Source organism: Paroedura picta, chromosome 13, assembly GCF_049243985.1.
Source record: "Paroedura picta isolate Pp20150507F chromosome 13, Ppicta_v3.0, whole genome shotgun sequence".
NCBI lineage: Eukaryota > Metazoa > Chordata > Lepidosauria > Squamata > Gekkonidae > Paroedura > Paroedura picta.
In genome coordinates, this window is record NC_135381.1 from 4,719,103 (window position 1) to 4,740,774 (window position 21,672).

The 21,672-nt window shown below is 48.5% G+C and overlaps 2 protein-coding genes across 4 annotated transcripts in view; both read left to right on the top strand.

Moving 5' to 3' along the window:
* Nucleotides 1-21,672, top strand: part of LOC143823215 (uncharacterized) — a 575,613-nt gene that overhangs the window by 347,450 nt on the left and 206,491 nt on the right. The gene's annotated exons all lie outside the window — the stretch shown is intronic.
* GLT1D1 (glycosyltransferase 1 domain containing 1) overlaps nt 1-21,672 on the top strand; it is a 34,513-nt gene that overhangs the window by 10,989 nt on the left and 1,852 nt on the right. Inside the window, exons 7-11 of one of the 3 annotated variants that reach the window (XM_077307606.1) lie at nt 5,800-5,895; nt 6,659-6,708; nt 11,724-11,767; nt 12,812-12,932; nt 19,726-19,824. In XM_077307606.1, coding sequence (XP_077163721.1) covers nt 5,800-5,895; nt 6,659-6,708; nt 11,724-11,767; nt 12,812-12,932; nt 19,726-19,824 — 410 coding nt within the window. Of the gene's footprint in view, nt 1-5,799; nt 5,896-6,658; nt 6,709-11,723; nt 11,768-12,811; nt 12,933-13,184; nt 13,565-19,725; nt 19,825-21,672 lie in introns of those variants that run through there. The other 2 variants (XM_077307607.1, XM_077307608.1) reach the window with 2 other exon arrangements.

Here is a 21,672-nt window from a genome sequence, read left to right on the forward strand (position 1 = left end):
CCCCCTTTCAAGCCCTCGATGCCTGGGGCCTGCAGGAGCGGATTCCACATTTCAATCGCTCGCTGTATGAAGAAGTTGGAATTAAACTAGCGCTGCTGTTCCCCCAGGGCCCGGGTCTTCTCCCTGCAAAGCCCTGGCTTCATCCAGCCTAATGCTCCAACGCACAGACCCCTTTAATAGATTGAGGTGCCCGGACTCCCAATGCCGGATTTGAGCCTCCACGACTAAACGGGGGATTAATTTCTGCAAGGCCCTCTCACCTTTCACAACACCCAGCTCTCTCTTTCCCCTCCAAAGGGAAGGGGAAGAGGGCGAAATACAAATCCTCAGTATTTTGCCCTAGGGAAGTTTAAAAAAGGGGGGGGGAACCCACTTCACTCATTCACTCATCCATCTGAGCCGCGGGACCGCGGCCTTTCCCTCCGTTACAAATGAACCGCCGGCATTCGATTGCTTTATCACGTCCGTAAACGCGCGTCGTTATTCAGAACCGGCGTCCAATTCTTAAATTGAGCATTGTGAGGTTATTTCGTTCCCACTAAATCATAACTCTCGGGCGCAGCCCCGGAAAGATGGATAATTTTCAGATGCCGGATGATTTGTCACCGGGGGACGGGGGCCCGGCGCTGATTGGCTAAAGCATTCGGCTGGGCTGTGATTAAAGGCGCTGGAGACGGATGAATGGCAAGAAGAGAGAGCTTTTGCAAAGGGGTACGGCAGAGGTTTCGATTCTGACACATACAGGTGCCGATGCGTGCAAGGAAAGGAACAGGGGAATAGATCTCTGTAGGCCGGCCAAATGACTCAAAGACCAAACTTGCAAGCCGGCGAAATCACCTGATGTGGCTCTCTGCGGGGCTGTACCGCGTCAGGTGGCGATGTTGAATATTGAAGAAGAGTTGGCTTTTATACCCCGCTTTTCGCTACCCGAAGGGGCTTACAATCGCCTGCCCTTCCTTTCCCCACAACGGACACCCTTGGAGGTCGATGGGGCTGAGAGAACTTGGGGAGAACTTTTCGGCGAGGACCAGGACTGTGACTAGCTGAAGGTCAACCAGCTGGCTGCGTGTGGAGGAGGAGTGGTGGAGTCAAACCCAGCTCTCCAGATTAGAAGCCGGCTCTCTTAACTGGAAGTGTTCGAAAGGGCAGTTCCCCTTACCGAATGAAGTGGTACAGCCCAACAAGCAGAGTGTTAATGGGAGCTACTGATTGGTCTAGAAATGGTACCAAAAATGGTGTGTTTAAAAGATTTTGTCCTTGGGTCTTTCCGCTCCCTCCATGCAAGTCCAGCTGTTTTGCTAACCCTTTGTGAAATGTCATAGGGGAGGGCGGAAGAGGCGTCATTACGGATCAGATGACTCATATAAAGAGGCCTGTGACCTGTTCCAGGATAGCCAAAGAGGTGTGGGCTACTTTGCACAGAGCAGTTCTCTCAGAGCTCTCTCGGCCCCACCTACTTCCCAGGGTTTCTCTGGTGGAGAAAGGAGGGGAGGTGCTTTCAAGCCGCTTCCAGACTCTTTCTGGCAATGAAAAGTGGGGTATAAAAAAACAACCATTCTTCTTCTTCAGCCCTTCAAAGAAATGACAGTTCTACCCGTGCCTTCAGGTAAACTCTTTCCTCCGTCCTGTCAATGTGCCATTGCAAGCGACCGGCGACGGCAGGACCTTCTAGGGCCGTGACAATCTGCCAAAGTTTCACTTCTTTGCTCCCAGCGTGCAGGAAGAGTAAGGTTTGAGGTTTGAGTTTCTTTTTTAAATCCTTACCAAAAGTGATCAAAGGCTTGTTTCGCTGTTCGGAAAAGTCTTCCAAGATCCAGAGCACGGGAACATAAAAAAACGTCGTGGGCAGAGGCCGAAATCCCGGCTCGGAGCCTGGGTCTTGCTTTTCTAGGTGATCCGTTGAGCGCTTTGAAATGTTTAGAGGCGAGATGAAAGGGAGCGGTTTTTCCAGGGGGATGAAAGGCTCGGCGTGCTTCAAAGCCGACAGAAAGCGGGATCAGAGAGGTGACATCACCCCTGCCCTGCCATCCAGGGCTCGCACAGGCCCTGCTTCTGAAGACAGGATCAGGCCACAGAGGAGCCTGATGTTCATGGACTACCATTCCCATGATCCCATGCATTCGCTGGCAGGGGCTCATGGGAATTGTAGTCCATGAACATCTGGAGGACCACAGGTTGACTAGCCCTGCTTTAAAGCCCTGGCTTGATCAGAGAACTCTATTAGAGGATACTTGGAAAGGCCCAAGTCCCTACGTTTCCTTTCTGCGAAATGAACAGGGAGGGAAAATAATGCAAGCCACTTCAGATCAGAGAGTCTCACCCAGTAGCCCCTTTCCTTCCAGTCAATTTGTCTTTTGATATCCCTACGTTGCCTGTAGGCCTGCAGCAAGATTAACGCTCTGCATGGGGCATTCTGGAAGAGTTTATCGGCGATATCTCAAAAAAGTCGGGCTTTTGCTTCCTTGGCATGCATGCTGGGTTTGCATCAGGGGCAAGCTTTTGCAGAGACCTTTCCAAGAAGTGCTTGCAACTCCCCCCTCCCTGGGCTTTGTGCTTCTCGGTGGAAAGCACAAACAGAGACTGTTCCATCGGTGGAGCTGAAGGGATTCTTCTCTGCACAGTTCTGATTGCGTTTTCAAAGCCCGGGGGAGGGGGGAAAGTATGCCCAGGGGAAAGCAAGTCTTGCTTTTCGTCGGGAACAGGGTAAGCCGCCCAAATAATACAGGTCTTAGTTCAAAGGGGTAGAGCTCCCCGGGACCCAAGTTGTCTGGGATGGAGGACGCAGGGCTGCTGCTGAAAATGGGATCCCTGAGGCACGTTCGTCTCCAGTCCCTCCGTAGCTCATTGGATCACTCAAGGTGTTAGGTGAAGCTGTGGTCAGGAACAAACTTGGCAATGTGGTGAAGGTGAGGAGAAAGTAGGTGTCTGCCTCCCTCCCTCTCCCTCCCTCCCTTTCTCTCTCTCCCTCCCTCCCTTTCTCTCTCCCTCTCTCCCTCTCTTTCCCTCCCTCCCTCCCTCCCTCCCTTCCTCTTCCTCTTCCTCTTGCTTTTCCTTCCTTCTTCCTTCCTTCCTCTCTCTTCTCCTTCCTCCCTCCCTCTCCCTCTCCCTCTCTCTTCCTTCCTTCCTCCCTCCCTCCCTCGAACCTAAATTGTCATGCAACAGTTTACTCATCTCCATTTGAACCTAACAACGGACCGGACATAGAAGGGCACTCCTTGCCCAGAAGTCATCAGAAACAGGCCCCCGTCCCACAGGAGGAGCACCCGAACCTGGAGTCGAAGCCTGAAGCCTGCAGGTGCCTTCTTGCCCAATTAGAGGTGGGGGAGAAGGTGTTAATGCTGCTGCCAATCCAGAGGAATTGAGTGCACCAGGACGGAAGAGAAGTCTCCATCCAAACGAAACGCCGGCGGCATGCATGTAATTAAAATTTCAACAGAGCAGTTCTGCGATTGGCCCTGGCTGACCTGTTCTCGAGCAGTTTTCTTCCTGCAAATTTGGATCACGACTCGTACTTGCCTTGGAGAGCAAAGCAGAGGAAGGTAGATTAACACCGAATGGTGGTGTTTTTTTTCCTTGTCTTTTGAGGACTTTGGATTACCGCCGGCAAAGGACGCTTTATTCTCTCGGAAGCTCCTACCCTAGAAATCTCGCAGATTTTTAAGGGGCTGCCGGAATTTAATATGCAACAGCCACTGCTAGGTGAGCACAAGCAGAGCAGGGTGGCATAGCTTATGGGTGTTCTCGGTAAAAAAATGGCCAATGGGTGCATGGCAGCAGGGGTAGTCAACCTGTGGTCCTCCAGATGTCCATGGACTACAATTCCCATGAGCCCCTGCCAGCATTCGCTGGCAGGGGCTCATGGGAATTGTAGTCCATGGACATCTGGAGGACCACAGGTTGACTACCCCTGCATGGCAGTGTCCGGAAGGAGAATAGGTGCCCTATCCCAATTAGGCTCCTCTGGGAGGAGTGGAGACACTTCTGAGGCTTTGCATAGAAACAGAATCGCAGAGTTGGAAGGGACCTCCAGGATCACCAACCCCCTACAGCCTGCAGGAAATTCACAACCTCAGAAGCACAAAGAGAACCCAAACGCGGCTGAGGCAGCGATGCAGTCCAACGGCCCATCCTCAGAGAAAATGACTCCCAAGAAATGCGTTCCCAGAGGAGCCGTTCAGAGACTCACGCAGAGAGGTGGCAGCGGGACTCCTCCCTCGAGGCAAGCAACGGTTTTCCATCTGGGCTAAGAATAGTAAAACTCCAGACAGCACAGATACTGAAAACAAGACATTCTAATTAAAAACTGGAAACGAGCACTCGTTCCGTCCCTGACAAACTGCGTAATAATGCAAAAGACAAGAATTCCATTTGCAAGATTTAAAAGCTGATGTGGGATTTTGTTTTCGGTTTGTTTTTAGAAAGCCTTTTCGGGACACGCTTAATGCTTGAGAACAGGCTAAAATTGCGGTTAGATTGAATGCCATTACTCTTCTCTCGCAAAAGGCACTGAGTGACAGATTTTTAAGTTTTTAATAACAATGATCAGATTTGCTGCCCTTTTGGAAACGAATGGCTCTATCCATTTTTAGTTTTCCTTCCCTTCCAAGAGCACGTGGCCGGGTACCTGCTTAGCGTGCACAACACCCCCTCCCCCCATGCTGTCCTTAGTTGACTCCATTCGGTGGGGAGGAATCTATCCGGTGAGCAGGGGACTGTTACCCCACCCTTTCTCCCAGGAGCTCAAGGCAACAACAGAAGATGAGCTGTTTTTTTATACCCTGATTTTCACTCCTCCTCCTGTTCTTCTTCTAGCTCTCCTGCACCTTTTCTTCTTCTTCCAGCTTTTTTCTCCTTCTCTTTCTCCTCTTCTCTTCCTTCTCCTAGATTCATAGAATCATAGAGTTGGAAGGGACCTCCTGGGTCATCTAGTCCAACCCCCAGCACTGTGCAGGACACTCACAACCCTCTCGCTCACCCACTGTCACCTGCCACCCCCTTGAGCCTTCACAGAATCAGCCTCTCCTTCAGAGGGCTCTCCAGCCTCTGTTTTAATATCTCCAAAAATTGAGAACCCACCACCTGCCAAGGAAGTCTGTTCCACTTCCTCTTCTTCTCTCCTCCTCCTCCTCCTCCTCCTCCGCCGCTGGAGTTTCGATTCTCAAAAGATTATGCCCTGGAAATCTTACCTATCTAAAGACTTTGTGAACCAATGGAATTCTGACGCAAAGTGGTGGGTGAGACCACCAAATGGCCACCAAGAGAGGCAGGGCCATACACAGCTGCAGAGGAAAAGGGGAGTGATCTTTTAAAAGAACGTGGGAAAATAAAACCGTCAGTGCGGTGGCCCTGCCACCGAAACAATGTTATTTTGATCTGCCCACCCAATCCGAAGCCCTGCCAGGCAAGAATCCCCACCCGGTCATGCATGCTTTTTAAGAACACCCTGGGAGGCACCAGCCAAGGTGGGGACCCTTGGTTGAAGGTGCTACTGGACTCGAATCTTGCAATTTTCCATAGATGATGCTCCCACAGAGCGTATTTTGGAATTTATGGAGGGCACCCCAGGAGAGGAACATGAGATATTCCTAATGGTGCCATCCAAAGAACGTGCAGCTGTTGACCGTGGTCCCTATTCTGAATATACTCAGATGCCACGAGAACGGACCCCCGCCTTGAATGGAAACTGCTGCAGCAAAAACAGAGAGTGTGGAAATATCCCTTCTTTGAGTAATCGTCCTCCCCCTCCCCCCCCCAGCATAACATTTCTGAGCATCTGAAGGTATATTTGCTTTCTTGCAGGGATTCTCCAGGACAAGCACCACCTGTACCTCTTTCTTTTGATCTGTGGCTTGAGAAGAGTCAAAGATCCCCTGTATTTAGTGGATGCCTTTTCAGGTGGGTGCCCTCGGCTTCTGAGAATTTTGAGTACAGCTTTGTGTACAGAACGGACTAGATGAACCTTGAGGGTCCCTTCCAGCTCTTAGGTTTCTTTGCCAGCTTTTCCATATTTAAAAGACAACCTCCTAAATCAGTCATTCTCAGCCAAGATAACTAGAAAACCCAGGGTTACTCCAGAACCCCAGAGGGGTCCCTTCCATTGGGGAGGGGGTTACTTTTTAAAATATATATATTTTAAAATTAACTTACCCAGGAAGGAGTCAGGTGGACAAAGTGGCTTTCTGCGCATCTCTCTGGCCTGTGGTGGCCTTGTTGAAGTCACACACAATGGAAAAGGAGTGGGAGGGGAATCTCCCAGAATTACAGGTAATCCCCAAATCACACAGATAATTTCCCCTGAGGAGAATTGCTGCTTTGCATGGTGGGGTTTCTGACTGTTGAGATGAATGCTTCCTTGTTTTGCCCAGGCAAGGTACTGCACACACAAAAATGAAACTAACTTCTTACTTAACAAACATTCTGTGAAGGCAAAGGGGTGGCATGTTACAGTAGATGAGCGATTGGGATGTGAGTGTCCTGCATTTTGTTTTTGCTTTCGTGAGAAATGAGCCAGATGATAATCTTTGACTCTGTTCCACCCTAACCTCAAACCAGGGTTTCTTCTTGAAGCGTTAAGCTTCAGGAGTCTATTTGTCTTACGTTTTCCCAACAAACGTCCTTTCCTCTCTTGTGACTGGAACTCTCTCCCTTTGTTTGATAGATTGGCACAGAAAGGAAAGTGCCGTACATCTGATTATCATAGGACCTGTGGTAAGTTTATCATTAAATCTCTCTCCCTCCCTCCCTCTCTTAGCTCCCCCTTTCAAGGAACAAGTTGTTTTGATGTGGTTTTCCAAAATGGTGTCATTAAACCAAATAGACCCTCTCGCCTGAGAGGAGGGGGCTGGTCAGTGTTATAGAAAATTTCTTCAAATGGCTCTTAAATTTTTCAGAGTGGGACCCCGGTATTTTGTTGCTGTTAATTTCCTGGCCTTAAGCGTAGGCCTGGCGGGTGATTCCTCAACATGCCGATTCTTTGAGCATTTCTGGAACAATTGCCAGGGCCTCGTACATTTTAATCGCAATAGGGAAAGCCAAAACCCAAAAAGATCCATCTTCCGTGGTTTGGGTGTTTTCTAAATCTTAAAGAAATAGCCACTAGGGGGCAACATCCTAAAAGCCATCTGCTACTGTTTGGTCCTTCCATGGTGGGCTGAAATCCTCAATAAGATTAAGAAGAAGCTGCCCGAAAACAAATCTGAGCACGGGTTCGTTTGTCTGGCCTTCAGACTGTTGTTAATCTGTGGAACCACTGCTGTGGGGAGATCCAGGCACGAAAGATATTGCTAAGCAGGGACTTTTTTTTGCCAAGAAGCCGGATTTTACCATTCAGAAGATCGCCAACCCAGATGCAGCTCGACCAGGGGGATCAAACACGGCACCCGCCACCAATGGCAACATGCTGGGTTTGATTCCCCGCTCCCCCACATGCAGCCAGCTGGGTGACGTGGGCTCGTCACAGCCCTGATCAAGCTGTTCTGACCAAGCAGTAATATCAGGGCTCTCTCGGGATTACCCACCTCACAAGGTGTCTGTTGTGGGCAAGGCGACTGTAAGCCACTTTGAGACTCCTTTGGGTAGAAAAAAGCAGCATATAAGTACCAACTCTTCTTCTTCTTCAGTAATCTCAGGGCTCTCTCGCAGCCTCACCCTCCTCACAGGGTGTCTGTTGTGGGGAGAGGAAAGGGAAGGCGACTGTAAGCCGCTTTGAGATTCCTTCGGGTAGAGAAAAGCGGCATATAAGAACCAACTCTTCTTCAGTGATATCAGGGCTCTCTCAGCCTCACCTCCCTCACGCGGTGTCTGTTGTGGGGAGAGGAAGGGGAAGCGATTGTCAGCCACTTTGAGGCTCCTTCAGGTAGCGAAGAACAGGGCATAAAAACCAACTGTTCTTCTTCTTTCCTGCTGCCCACCAAGCATTTTAAGCAACTGGGCAGCTGCTGCCAAAAGCCATGTTTTGAAAAATGTGCGCATCCAGGCGCACCCCCAGTGGCCAGTCAGATGCCTTGCGTGAGCAAGGATGGCTGCTTAAAAAACAAACAAACCCAAAAACTTATCCCAAACGACTTGTAAGTGGTACAGCCCAGGGAAGGACTGTATCACGCGCTTGTTTCTCTCTAAATATATCAATATAATCTCTCTGAAACCCTGTACCGATTAGCTATGACATTCCCAAGTGTGGCAAAATGTTCTACTGATGAGCCATTGTTTGTCCGCGAAAGCCATGTCTTCGTTCCGCGGTACTCGGGCTATTTTGAGGCTGTTTGTGCCGGTCGGTGTTTGCATCTAATTAACAGATGTTTAGCTGCTAGCGAGTGATGTGAGATTTCTGTCTGGCAAGAGACGGCCCAGGACTCCAGCTGACGTGCGCGTGGGGCGGGGCATGGGGGTCAAGTCCTAGAAAATCCAGTTTACTGTCTGAGCAGCCTGGCTCCATTTTTTTTCCTATTGAGAAACCCCTGAAACATTCTCCAGGCTCCGAGAAACCTCAGAAGTGGGGCGATCGTGCAGAATATGGTTGGGAAGCAGAGCTGTGGACACGCCCAAACGCGGACCCTCCTCTTCCTCCTCCCCTCCAGGCCCATCATTGGCATTTTGGGGGGGGGTCGACATTACCATATATCACCCCATAAACGAGTTAGTTTGGTGTAGTGGTTAGGAGCGTGGACTTCTAATCTGGTGAGCCGGGTTTGATTCCCGGCTCCCCCACATGCAGCCAGCTGGGTGACCTTGGGCTTGCCACAGCACTGAGAAAGCTGTTCTGACCAAGCAGGAATATCAGGGCTCTCTCAGCCTCACCTCCCTCACAGGGCGTCTGTTGTGGGGAGAGGAAAGGGAAGACAAATATAAGTCACTTTGAGACTCCTTCGGGGAGAGAAAAATGGCATCTAGAACCAACTCTTCTTCTTCTTCAGTAATATCAGGGCTCTCTCAGCCTCCCCCACCTCACAAGGTGTCTCTGGTGGGGAGAGGAAAGGGAAGGTGAATTTAAGCCGCTTTGAGACTCCTTCGGGTAGAGAAAAGCGGCATCTAAGAACCAGCTCTTCTTCTCCTTCTTTAACACATTTAGGAAATATTTAAAAATTAATTATCTCGCACCCATTTGGGAAACCCTTTCAGGGCCGCCAACGAACCCCAGGGTTCCACAAAACCCTGCTTGAGAAAGGCCACGTTAGGTAAAAGTTTGCCCACCGATTGCCCAGTGGCTCTGTGGCCCACGCTGCTCTGGAACTGAATCCCCCCCCCCTCCGAGCCGCTGTCCTTGGCGCAGACGCAATTTGTCCTCGTTTATTAACCTGTCTGTTAAAAACTTCCGACCCCTCTATTTTCATTAAAGCCCCCGCCAGCCTGTTAGCCTCTCTTTGTGGCGCGGGGCTCTCTCGCGCTGAATATTTCCCTTGCCTTTCTTCTTCATTTTGAAATTTTAATCTTCCTTTCTTTCCACTCGGATACACCGAAAGATTTGAAAGCGAACTGGGGTGGAAGAGGAAATTGGGAGCAGGTAGGACGCAAGTCGGCGCTTACGCGAGGCGCCTTCCGAGTCGGAAAGACCCGAGGCAATTCAGTTGTCATTTTGCGTTTCCGTCATTCCTCCCGTGAGCCTCCAGATGGGAAGCAAGTCACCGCCAGGGCCCCGTGTTTTGGAAGAAACCTCCTCCAATGTCACCGCTTAACTGGATTGCTGCCCGCCGAGGGAATTTCTTTTTGAAAGGGGCCTGGAAACTCTCCTTGCCACAGCGGGGAACGGAAGGAAACATTTGTTGGGGAAAAACCCCTCAAACCTCCTTGGTGAAGCAGTTACAAGCAGTGGCTTCTCATCTGGAGAGCCGGGTTTTGATTCTCCATCCTTCCTCCACGGGCAGCCAGCTGGGTGACCTTGGGCTAGTCACAGTCCTAGTTCTCACAGAGCAATTCTCTCTTGAGCTCTCTCAGCCCCGCCTACCTCACAGGGTGTCTGTCGGGAAGGCGATCGTAAGCTGCTTTGAGACTGCTTTGGGTAGAGAAAAGCAGGGTACACAAACCAGCTCTTCTTCTTCTTGATTTTGATTAGGCACGAGCAAGCCAACTCAATTTTCCATTTGCCAGTGGAGCCCTTTGCTGGGCTCTGGGCCTGGCCAAACACCCAGCCAGGCCTGATCTTGTCACCAGCCCTTTTGGGGATCTCAGATTTTATTGTGTCAGTCCCCAAGCTCAGTGCCTACCATTGGAGCTTAACAGGGTTCTTAGCCAGGAAAGATGCTTTTAAGCCAGTCAGACTACCCCGGGGGTCTTTAACTCCGTAGGGTCCCAAGCCTCCCTACAAGCCATCCTTTTTTGCCGCTGTTGCTTTCCGGAAGGAATCCTTGCTGATGGACAGACACGGATTATCACCACGTTGGTTGGCGTCGGCTTCCCTTGTACCTTCCAAATACCTGCTACGTCTGTCGGGACGGTCCGAGCTTAAATTGCCCTTTCGCTCTCCCGCCAGGGTCTTTTTCTTCATCCTCTCGTGGTAAACGTTGATATTTTCTCTTTTTTGGCCTGCAAACTTCTTTCGGCTTCCGGTTGCGAACCGACCGAGTCTTCAGATCTTAATCGGAACAATTACTGCACCAGGGTCCTCAAGCCGAGCTTCGCCCCTCAGCGGCTTTAAATCTGAGCTCTGAATGAAAACGCCTGCGCTCAAATCCCTAATTGATTCTGAAGAATCTGTCTCGTTCCCCGAAGAAAGCATGCAGCCCTTTCGTGGTTCTTTCTAAAAGTCGAGGGGTTGATTCTTCCCCTCGTTCCCCAAATTTAGGGATGTGTCCGAAATCTTGCTTCTCTGAAGTTGTCATCCTCGTCGGTCCCCAAAGTCAGATATTGGACTGGTCCGTGGCGATCCGCAGTACGAGATCTAGCCAAGTTCTTGGGAATGGCAGATGGGTTTCCTCGAGATTCTTGCTGCTCCAAGTGACTCTGTCGTCTCAACCTGGGCCAGAGTTGTTTGCTCAGTGCTCAGACTGTCCAGATGTCCTTTTCAGGCCTGGTGGAATAAGTTGCCCGCCAAGATCCGGGCCCTGATGGAGCCATCAAATTTTGGCAGGCTCTGCCGAAAGGTCCTTTTCCACCAGGTCTGTGGTTGAGGGCTTGGGTGTCTAGAATCCAGTTGGGCCTCCCCTTCAGTTTTTTCTCCCCCCCCCTCGCCCTCTTTCCCCGTCCGAGGGGACCCGCCAATGAATGACCAGCATGATGATGGAGCATGATGGACAGGGGTGTGGAGCACCAAGAATACAGAACATTACTGCCCCAGAAATTAAATTGGGGACACTGTGAGTGGGCAGGTAGTTGTGAGTTCCTGCATTGTGCGGGGGGTTAGACTAGATGACCCATGAGGTCCCTTTCAACTCTATGATTCTGTGATTCAGGAAGTAGCTGTATTGGCCTTCAGGGAAACAGATCCAGGGCCGCTAACACCTCACAGACCAACAAGTGTATCTAGGTGTAAGCTTTTGCGAAACACAGCCTTATATGCAGGAACTCAGGTTGGTCTCTGAGGTGCTACGGAACGCCAATGTAATCCCCCAATATGGCCCCGAATCCCAAGGGGACTCTCCTGCACTAGAAAAGTCCTTTCCCTTTTGTCATGGGCTTGGTCTCCTGTTTAATTCAGAGCCCAGTGATCAGGAGCATGCCAGAGAGAATTTCCATTTCCCAATAATGACGGTTCTTCACCCATCCAAGGTGACTGCTGTTTTTCTCTGCAGGTCGACCCAGTGTTTGCGGAAGAAGTGAAGAAGAAAGTGCAAAGGTAGGCTGCTCCCGTCCATCGGCTTAGATTCAAGGGGGTGGCCATGTTGGCCGGAAGTAACGACCAGCATGCCCGACATTTGCAAGTTTTAGGCCTCTTGGCAGGTAATTAGAATCTTATCACTGAATGCATTTTAATTCACACCTGATTGAATGCCGGGCCTTGAATACCCATGGCTGTTTACATTTTCTCCGGGTCATTTGTTCCTCGGGAGGTTCTGCACGGTCGCTGCAACCGAATGAGGGGTTAGCTAGACTCTGCTCACCTTTCCTAGTGAATCGTTTCGCACAAACGAGATCTGAAGCGAAGGAGCCAGGGACCTGCTGTTGTCGAGTTGTGCGCGTGTAACAGAATGCAGTAGGGGATTGTAGAGTTCTGCTGCTGGGCGGGGAAGGCAGAAACGAACCCTGCAAGAGTCTTTTTTAATGTGTGAAAAATCCCAGCCAGAACTGTGGATTTCAAAGTACTTTAACTGAACATGTTCCTAAATTGCACTGTGTTGAGATGAGATACCTGCTAGGTAAGAGAGATTAAAAGTAGGCTTTCTCAACCAGGGTTTTGTGAAACCCTAGGGTCTCTTGATGGCCCTGGAAGGGTTTCCATAATGGGAGGGAATTAATTAATTTTTAATATATTTTTAAAAATTGTTAAAAGATTTATCTGCGCTATGACCATATATGGTCACATCGACCTGCCCCTCCCTCCCGCAATGGCCAATGATGAACCTGGAGGGAGTGAAAAGGGGCGGGGCTCCATGTGGGCGTGTCCACAGCTCTGCTTTCCAACCATACTCTGCACGATCATGTCGCTTCTGGGGTTTCTCAAAGCCCGGAGACTGTTTCAGCGGTTTCTCAATGGTAAAAAAGTTCAGAAGGGCTGAATTAAGGACTCAAAACACAGGGCTTGCCAGCTCTGGGTTGGGGAAATACCTGGAAATTTGGGGCTGGAGGAAGGCAGAGATGAGGTCGGCACTTCAGCAGCATAGAACCCTGTCTTCCAAAGCAGCCATTATCTTGAGAGGAACTGAACTTATTTCATTGCTAGGGCGGAGGGCGTGCATTTGCTACCGGCGCTACCTCAGGAAGATCTCCATGCCGTTACGAAAAACTGCTTTGCCGTGGTGAACAGTTCCGTCTCGGAGGGGATGTCGGCCGCCATCTTGGAGGTAATTGCTTCCTCCTCCTTTGCTTCGGTCGCAGCCGTTCGCCCATTTGTCAGAGCTTACCTGCGCAGGTAATCGGGTTGCCCCGTACAAAACGGTCTTACAGACTTGCTCGGATAAATGGTTCGGGACTGTGGTCCATACTGCTACATGGGAGCTTAGTGTCATTTGGATCCTGTTTCCGTCCCTTTTTGTGCCGCTTAATGTGTCATGAGGATAGTTACGGTACCCTTCTGTTTTTCCTCATCGTTCCAGACTTATGCGCCGATCACCGGAAATCCTGTTTTCTTGACTGCACTGATTCACTGTGCCGTCGGCCTCAGTTTCCCTCGGAGGAAGGTGGACAATAAATACCAGAAGTAAAATTTCAAAGTAATGCAGCAAAAAGTTGAGGGGGCCTCAGAGGCAGATCTTTGTAAATGGGCTGCTTCATCCAGGAGGGAGTAGTTCTGAAGCAAGAGAGAGCTTGCGGGAGAGAAAATAGTCCGCATATAGGCTTCAAGAATGAAACTACAGTTCTGTACGGAAAATGATTAAGATCCTGTTGGAACATGCATCCTCGTAATTGCTTCTGACACCACGGGTTTTGAGTCAATCCCAATTGATCTGGAATTTGTCCAGGTGCGAGAATCACATTCCTTGGCTCTCTTTCTCCAGCTGCCGACTTGAAGTTTTCACCATTTGTGACTGGATTGCCTTTCTCGACGATTCTGCAGAGGGCAGCCTAGTTCGATATATTTAAAAATATTTTATTGACTTCGTTGCTTAACCCAAATATAGGTAATTTTTTCCCCTCCCGCCCGTCATTTTAGGTCCAGTCTGTGTATGGTGAGGTTTATGTATATTTCTGTTAAATTTACGGAGCGCTCAGTTTGAATTTTACCACCGAGGAAAAATACATATACTGTCGGTGTGTTCAGCCACCACCTCTGTGGAATACCAAGAGTCTCTTACTTCTGCTTATGTCTTTTAGAAAGAGGGACTGATGCCCTTTTGTGGAATCTCTTCTGCATTGCCTGAATTTTCTGTAAGAGTCAAAAGAAGATCATTCATTCATTCATTCATTCATTCATTCATTCATTCATTCATTCATTCATTCATTCATTCGATTTATAAGCAAGCCCCTCTTGAACCTGTCATTTCAGGGTGGCATACAACATTATAGCAATGAATATTTATCTTTGATATGAGGGAGAACTTCATGTGAGGTTTTTTGGCGGGAGGAGAGTGAGTTTTTGGGCCAGGTGACTTTGCCAAGGAGGAAAGGGCTGATTCTCGTGCCCGTAGGCCTGTGCCAACTTGCGTTCTGGCAAAGGGAAGAGAGAGCCGAGGAAGCGGAGCATGAGCATCAAACACGGACGTGCCCGCTTAAAATCTCACCTCAGCCATACGTTCATTGATTGGTTTCGTCGAGCAGCTGTTCCGCCGGTTCGTAACCTTTAATTCTCTACTGCCTGCCAAGAAACGAGTTTAAAAATAAAGGACCTAGAAACAACCCAGCAGACGAGACAAATATTTATATTGGTTTATGTAGGAAGACGATGTAAACTAGCAGACATAAATTGCATGAGATCCTTGCGACAGATGGTGATCTGCTTTCATGTCAAGTTCAACTCTTGCTTGCTGGGGGCTAGTTTCGGGGGACCTGGGAGAGAAATTGAGGAGCTGAGATATTATGTTCAGTAGAAAACTGCTCTCCTCTGCTGGCAATCAGAACCAAGTGAAGAGAAGGGCTCCTTAAATACCCACGGTGTCTATTTGACACCAGAATTTGAATACCAGCTAATTTTTGTAGATTAAAAAAACCTACAAAAATCAGCAGGTGCTCACCTTTTTCATGTAATTGTATGTCTTTCCCCCCCCCCCCGCAAATCCTTCCCCTTAAATTCATGCAATAATAGCTGAATCCAGGCTTTCTCAACTGGGGCTTCATGACATCGTGGGGTTTCTTGAAGGCCCTGGAAGGGTCTCCTGAATGGGTGGGAGATAATTAATTTTAAAAAAATTATCAGATGATATGACCATATATGGTCATGTTGACCCACACTCCCACTTCCCAAGTGGCTAATGACGGCTGTTTATTTCGGCTATCTAGCCAGTTTGTAATACAAAGAATGCAAATTCAAAACCAAATACAAAACAAAACTTCTTTAACGTCTAATTAAAACTACAAGTAGTTCCAGAAATTATAATGCAATAACCACTAAGAAAACAGAGGGATGTCTGCCAAGGGCGATCAGCGCTGCATTGGCGCAAGACGACGGCACAGGCTGGTTTAGCCGATGCGCTACAGGGAAAGGTTTGCTTTTCTCCTCCCTTGGCTTTCGTAACGTGAAGTGGCTTGGAAGGATTTCACATCGTCTGCCTCCGTCTCTCCTTCAAAAGCTTTGTTTGGTCTTGATTTTCTGGGGATACAATCTCTAGGCCTCGATGACAGCCTGGGACCATCTGCCCCCTCAACCAAAAAGAAAAGAGAGCTCTCGAAAGATGGTGTCGTTTTAATTAGATGAAGCCCCTACCTGAGATCGGTCGGCAGGAAGAGGAACCATCTGTCAACAGGCCTGTTCTATTAAGCAGCACAAATCTGGCTCGGAAAAGCTGTCCTCAGTCCATGGCCCTGGAGGGCTTGGGGAAGGCTGCTTGAGCCTGTTGGATAAACAACCTCCCAAAAAATTAGGATCTTTTCAGGTGTGCTTTGTGCTGTAGCTGCTTCCCTATCGTTTTTGATGTTGTGCAGGATGTGAACTCCAGCCTTTTTCACTGGTCATTGACAGGAGAGGCAGGTGCTCTCTCTCATGGCTTCCGAACTAGCTCATGCCCCCACCCACCCACCCAGGGCAAGGGGCTTGCCCGCTCTCTTGGAACAAGGGGCACCGACTTGTAATCTGGTGAGCCAGGTTTGATTCTGTCCTCCTCCGCATGCAGCCATCTTGATGACCTTGGGCTCACCATAGCACTGACTGAGCAGTGATATCAGGGCTCTCTCAGCCTCACCCACCTCCCAGGGTGTCAGTTGTGGGGAGAGGAAAGGGAAGGCGATTGTAAGCCGCTTTGAGACTCATGATAGAGAAAAAGTGGTATATAAGAACCAACTCTTCTTTTCCCCCCCGTCTATTTTAGTCTTGAGAAAGCCCTGAACCATTTTTCGGGCATCTAGAGCCCCCAGAAGTGGCACGATCGTCCAGAATGTGGTTGGTAGCATCGCTGTGAACACGCCCACCTGAGGCCCCTCCTCCTCCCACGCCCACTTGGCCCATCATTGGCCATGGGGGGGGGGGCAAGTCATAGCACCTGATGAATGTCAAACGAATTCTAAACTACCAGATTCTAAATAGTTTTCTCCCAAAATGGTTGCTGCTGCTTCTTGTCCTCCTCCATCTTCCCCATCTCCTCCTCCTCCAACTGTCCAAGAATCGACGGAGCCTCTTAAATTAAATCCAAACCCACTTTGGGCAGTAATTATTTACAGCATAATCCATTTACGTCAGGCCGGTTGGGCCGAAGCCAGCCGCTTGTCTTGTGCGTCGAGCCATCTGTTAACGCCAGTCAAAAGGACTGCAATCCGTCTTCCAGATGCTGGAGATGAGGCCGTCTTGTGCAGGACTTCCCTTCTCTTCTAGGAGACCTCAAGAGCAAGAAAGCAGGGGAGGCAGACCTGGAATGCAGAACGCAACTCGGTTGGATCAGAACCAGGGTCCACCGAGGCCATCGCCCCATTGCACACAATAACCGACCAGCAGACCTGGAAAGCTTTCAGGAGGGACCTCAGGTGTACACCTCCCCACTGTTCTTGACGGTATTCAGAGCAAGGTGTGTAGGAGTGTAATTTAGAATCATAGAATAGAAACATAGAATCATAGAATTGGAAGGGGCCATGCAGGCCATCTAGTCCAGCCCCCTGCTCAACGCAGGATCAGCCCTAAGCATCCAAGAAAAGTGTGTATCCAACCTTTGCTTGAAGACTGCCAGTGAGGGGGAGCTCACCACCTCCTTAGGCAGCCTATTCCACTGCTGAACTACTCTGACTGTGAAAATTTTTTTCCTGATATCTAGCCTATATCGTTGTACTTGAAGTTTAAACCCATTACTGCGTGTCCTCTCCTCTGCAGCCAACAGAAACAGCATCCTGCCCTCCTCCAAGTGACAACCTTTCAAATACTTAGAGAGGGCTATCATGTCCCTTCTTAACCTCCTTTTCTCCAGGCTGAACATTCCCAAGTCCCTCAACCTCAATTTGCAGCAAAACTATTCATTATTGCCCTTAAAAAAAAACTGGGCAAGTTTAATATCTCAATCTGGCTCAATCTGCGTCAATTAGGATTAGGGAAGCCACAAACCTGGCGGCGATTGGTGTCAGACAGCTGCAGGATGGAGGGCCAATCTGTTCGCCGTCTGCCATCCACCCCGCATGCCCATCAGAGAGCTGCGCGACTGTTGTGTAGGCAGAATATTATTCCCTTTCTGGGGGCAGTTTTGGTGCATGCAGTAGGCTAGGTGAAGGAGGGGGAAGCGTTGACCAATGGCACGTGTCTTTTCCGCAGCAGACGTCCCTCTTGGCGGAAGTCTTCCCTTTGAGAGAGCGGAATGTCTCTTTTAAGATGGCGCCCGCCAATGGCAGAGTTTTAGCCGGACGCGTGAAGCGGAGAGCCAGCGTGGTGGAGTGGTTCAAGAGCGGTGGACTCTAATCTGGAGAACCGAATTTGATTCCCCACGCACGGAGCTAGCCGGTGGTGACCTTGGGTCAGGTCACAGCTCTTTCAGAGCTCTCTCAGACCCACCAATGTCACAGGATGTAGAGGAAGGTAAAAGGGTTTGTAAGACACTTTGGGACACTTTTCGGTAGAGGAAATCAGGGTATAAAAATACTCCACTCTTGTTCTTATACTGAATCAGACTTTGGGTCAGTATTGTTTAATCTGACAAAGAGCAGCTCTCCCAGGTCTCATATCCCCCACTACCTGGGGAGAGGTTGTGGGTCAGTGATAGAGCATCTGCTTGCCCTGCAGGTTGTCCCAGGTTTGATTTCCAGTGTCTCCAGCTAAAATGACCAGTGGGTGATGGAAAATTGCCTGAGACCCACTGATTTCAGTGGACCAAAGAACTGATTCCATATCAGGCAGCTTCATGTGTGTCGTGTGATCCTTTTAACTGAAGATGCCGGGGATTGAACCTGGGACCTTCTGCATGCCAGGCAGATGCTCTGCTACTGAACCACACCACCATCCACAGCCCTCCATGGTTTCAGGCTGAAGTTGTTCTTATCCTTTACTGCCTGGCTCTTAATTGGAGATGCTGAGTATTGAACCAGGGACCTTCTGCATACTAGGCAGAAGCTCTACCACTGAGCCATGGGTACCTCTCCTGCTTGCATTAAAACTAATAATTGGGGGTGGCCATTTTAAAGCCTGTTTCCCAATTGAGGGCGCCTTTTTCAGCCGATTTTTTTCCAACCTTTTCCAGCCCCGAGAACCTTTCTGGTGTTTCTACTCCCTTCCCTCCCCCTTTCATGCATTGCTTCCGAGCCTACTGAGCCACGGGGAGCTCATTTCCCCCCCCCCCCATCGGAAGCCGTAATGACATTAATTAAAAGTGCATTCACTCCTAAGTGCCAGTGAATCAGTATGGATTGAGCAACCTGGCGAGTGGATTTCTCTCTGTTGTCTGACACTGCGATAATTGTACAAGATGAGCCATTAAGCACTCCAAAGGCTGCACATTTCAGGTTTTTCTGAAGCTGGCGACAGCAATTAAAATTTCAGGCTGGCGTTCCTTTTGACAAGCGTGTTTCTGGGGCTTCCCTTGGGATGATGGAGATGATGGACCTCATGCCCATTGTTTGACATGCGCACGTGTAATGGAAGGGACCAAAAAGCTGGTCACCTTTGCACGCCCTTAAATTCATCCATCCATCCATCTATCTATCTATGGAGAGGGGGATGTCTATCCTGCTTTTCTTTTAAAGCAGGAATCCCCATCTAGGGGTCCGGAAGGGGTCTGCAGCCTTTCCCCTCCTGCTTTAATGGACTTGGCTTCCATTGCTCCCCCTCCCGAGCATGAGTGGAGTTCTCTCCAGGTGTCTGTGCCTGGAAGGGGGCGGAGCCTGCACGCCTGCTCCCGCCTTAAGCCGGGAAATCACGTGGGAGAAAACAGAAAAAATCTCGAGGGAAAAACGGAAAATCTCATGGGGACGATGCACAAGAAGAAAAAACTAACAAAGAAGGGTAGCCACACACATGTCCCAAAAAGGGGGACATCTTCATATACCAATTCTGTGCTTCCATGGAACAAAGGCAGGGCAGGACTATGCATAAGTAGTCCTACATTAAATTAATCATCTTAATTATGGAACCATGTGCGGAACCTCCAAATGTGTATTTGTTTAGGCCAGGGTTTCGTGAAACCTTGGGGTTTCTTGTTCGCCCTGGGGGAAGGGGGTTCCCAAATGGGTGGGAGTCAACATATATATATATATATGTTTCTCAAAGTCTGAAGAATGTTTCAGGGGTTTCGAAATGGTAAAAATGCAAAAACATCCGCGGAAAAAGGATTTGAGAAAGGCTGGTCTAGGCCACAACGGCTGCCGGATTTTGCATGACTTTTGTTGTCGCTCGCGTAATTATTTTACCCTGCAAGTGAAATATGTGGAAATATAACGAAAACAGAAATATTCCGCATTTTGAATGATGTTCCGGAAATTTCGGCTCTTTCTCCTGTTGCAGTCACAATCACGATTAACGCTTCCCCTAACCCTAATCTGTACCCTTCTTTTTTCTCTCTCTTCTGTACAATTTTTCAGGCAATGGATCTAAAAGTTCCAGTGCTGGCGAGAAATATCCCCGGGAACGCTGCGATTATCACACATAAAACGACAGGATTGTTATATTCAAGCCCTCAGGTAACCAAGGAAACTACATGGGGCTGCGGTACTACAGTTCATTGTTTTCACTAAGAACTTCCCCAAAAGACCCATCATTAAGCTAACCCTAACCCTAGTCTGAGAATTCACCGTAATAAAAATCCCTATTTTTTTTACATGTAATGTCCAAAACATTTATCCATCTCATGGCCATTCCTTACATTCCCCAACCTAACGCTCTCAGTAAACCTAAAAACTTCCCAATAAGACCCATAGTTAAGCTAACCCTAACGCTAGTCTGAGAATTTACCGTAATAAAAATCCCTATTTTTTTACATGTAATGTCCAAAACGTTTATCCATCTCATGGTCATTCCTTACAATGTCACGGAGATGTCCCCCAGACCTACCGTTCTCACTAAACCTCAAAACATCCAAAGAAGATCCATAGTTAAGCTAACCCTAACCCTAGCCTGAGAAATTACCCTGATAAAAAATGCCTCTTTTTTACATGTAATGTCCAAAAAATATATCAATCTCATGGCCATTCTTAATCATGTCATGGAGACTTTCCCAGACCGAACAGTGTCACTAAACCTAAAAACTTCCCAACAAGACCCATAGTTAAGATAACCCTAACCCTAGCCTGAGAATTTACCGTAATAAAAATCCCTATTTATTTTCATGTAATGTCCAAAAGATTAATATCCTAACTATGTCACAAAGTCTTCCCCCGACCTAACGTTCTCAGTAAACCTAAAAGCTTCCCAGGAAGAACCATAGTTAAGCTAGCCCAAACCTGAGAACTTTCCCTAATATAAATTGTTATTTTTTTGACTTATAACGTAATGTACAAAAAATTATTACATGCCATGGTCATTCCTAAGAATGTCACAAAATCTTCCCCGGACCTAATGTTCTCATTAACCCTAAAAACCTCCCTATCCTTAACTTGAGAATTTACTCTAATATAAATCTCTTATTGTTTTACATGTATAATAATGTCAAACATAAATATGCATTCCACGGCCTTCCTTAGCCATGTCACTATGTCGTCTCCAGCCGTAACGCTCCTACTAAACCTACACATTCCCCAGACTTAAATAAATAAACAAACAAACAAACAAATAAATAAATAAGCTGACATCTAGCTCCAACTAGTTGCCAATTTAATGCTACATTGCTGTACATCCAGTATATTCCCTTTTGGAAGAGTCTTTTATTTCCCTCCTGCTAGAAGGTGCGGTTTTGGAGTGAGGTCACAGCTGAATTAGTACGTCCCTTGGCAGCTTTCATGCTGCGAGACCTTCAGAGATGGTTTCTCATTGCCCTCGTCCACCTAGTATCTTGGATATTCCTTGATGGGTCTCCCCCTCAAAGGCTTGCCAGGGCTTCCGTGATCCGTCAAGGTTGGGCCAGGCCGGGCTGTTATTGTTTGGCAACGTTGCAAAATCAAGGCGTGCTTGTCTCAGCCCCTCTGCCTAACGTCCGCTCTAGGAATTCTCTTCTCTCTGAACCCCATGGGGCAGGCAGGGCGTGGATATCCCTTTTTTAAAACTTTAAAGCAGGGTTCCTACTCTTGGAAACCCAATTTCATTTGTCATCAGAAGGTTCATTTGTGAAGACTACAGGGGACCGTGAACCCTCCGGGGAGAAAAAAATCATTAGGCACGATCAATTAATAAGGGACCAGGGCAAGGCAAGAATGGAAGAGGTTTGCCGGAGACTAATGAAAATAGAGAATCCACCTTCCCCTGACTCTGCTTAATAGTTCGCATTAATCATAAGGCAAAACTACGAAAAAGAAAAAGTTGAGAAGAAAATGCATTTTCCACTTTGCAATTTTATTTTATCCTGAGCTTGCTTGTTTGGGGGAAAGGGGGGGGGG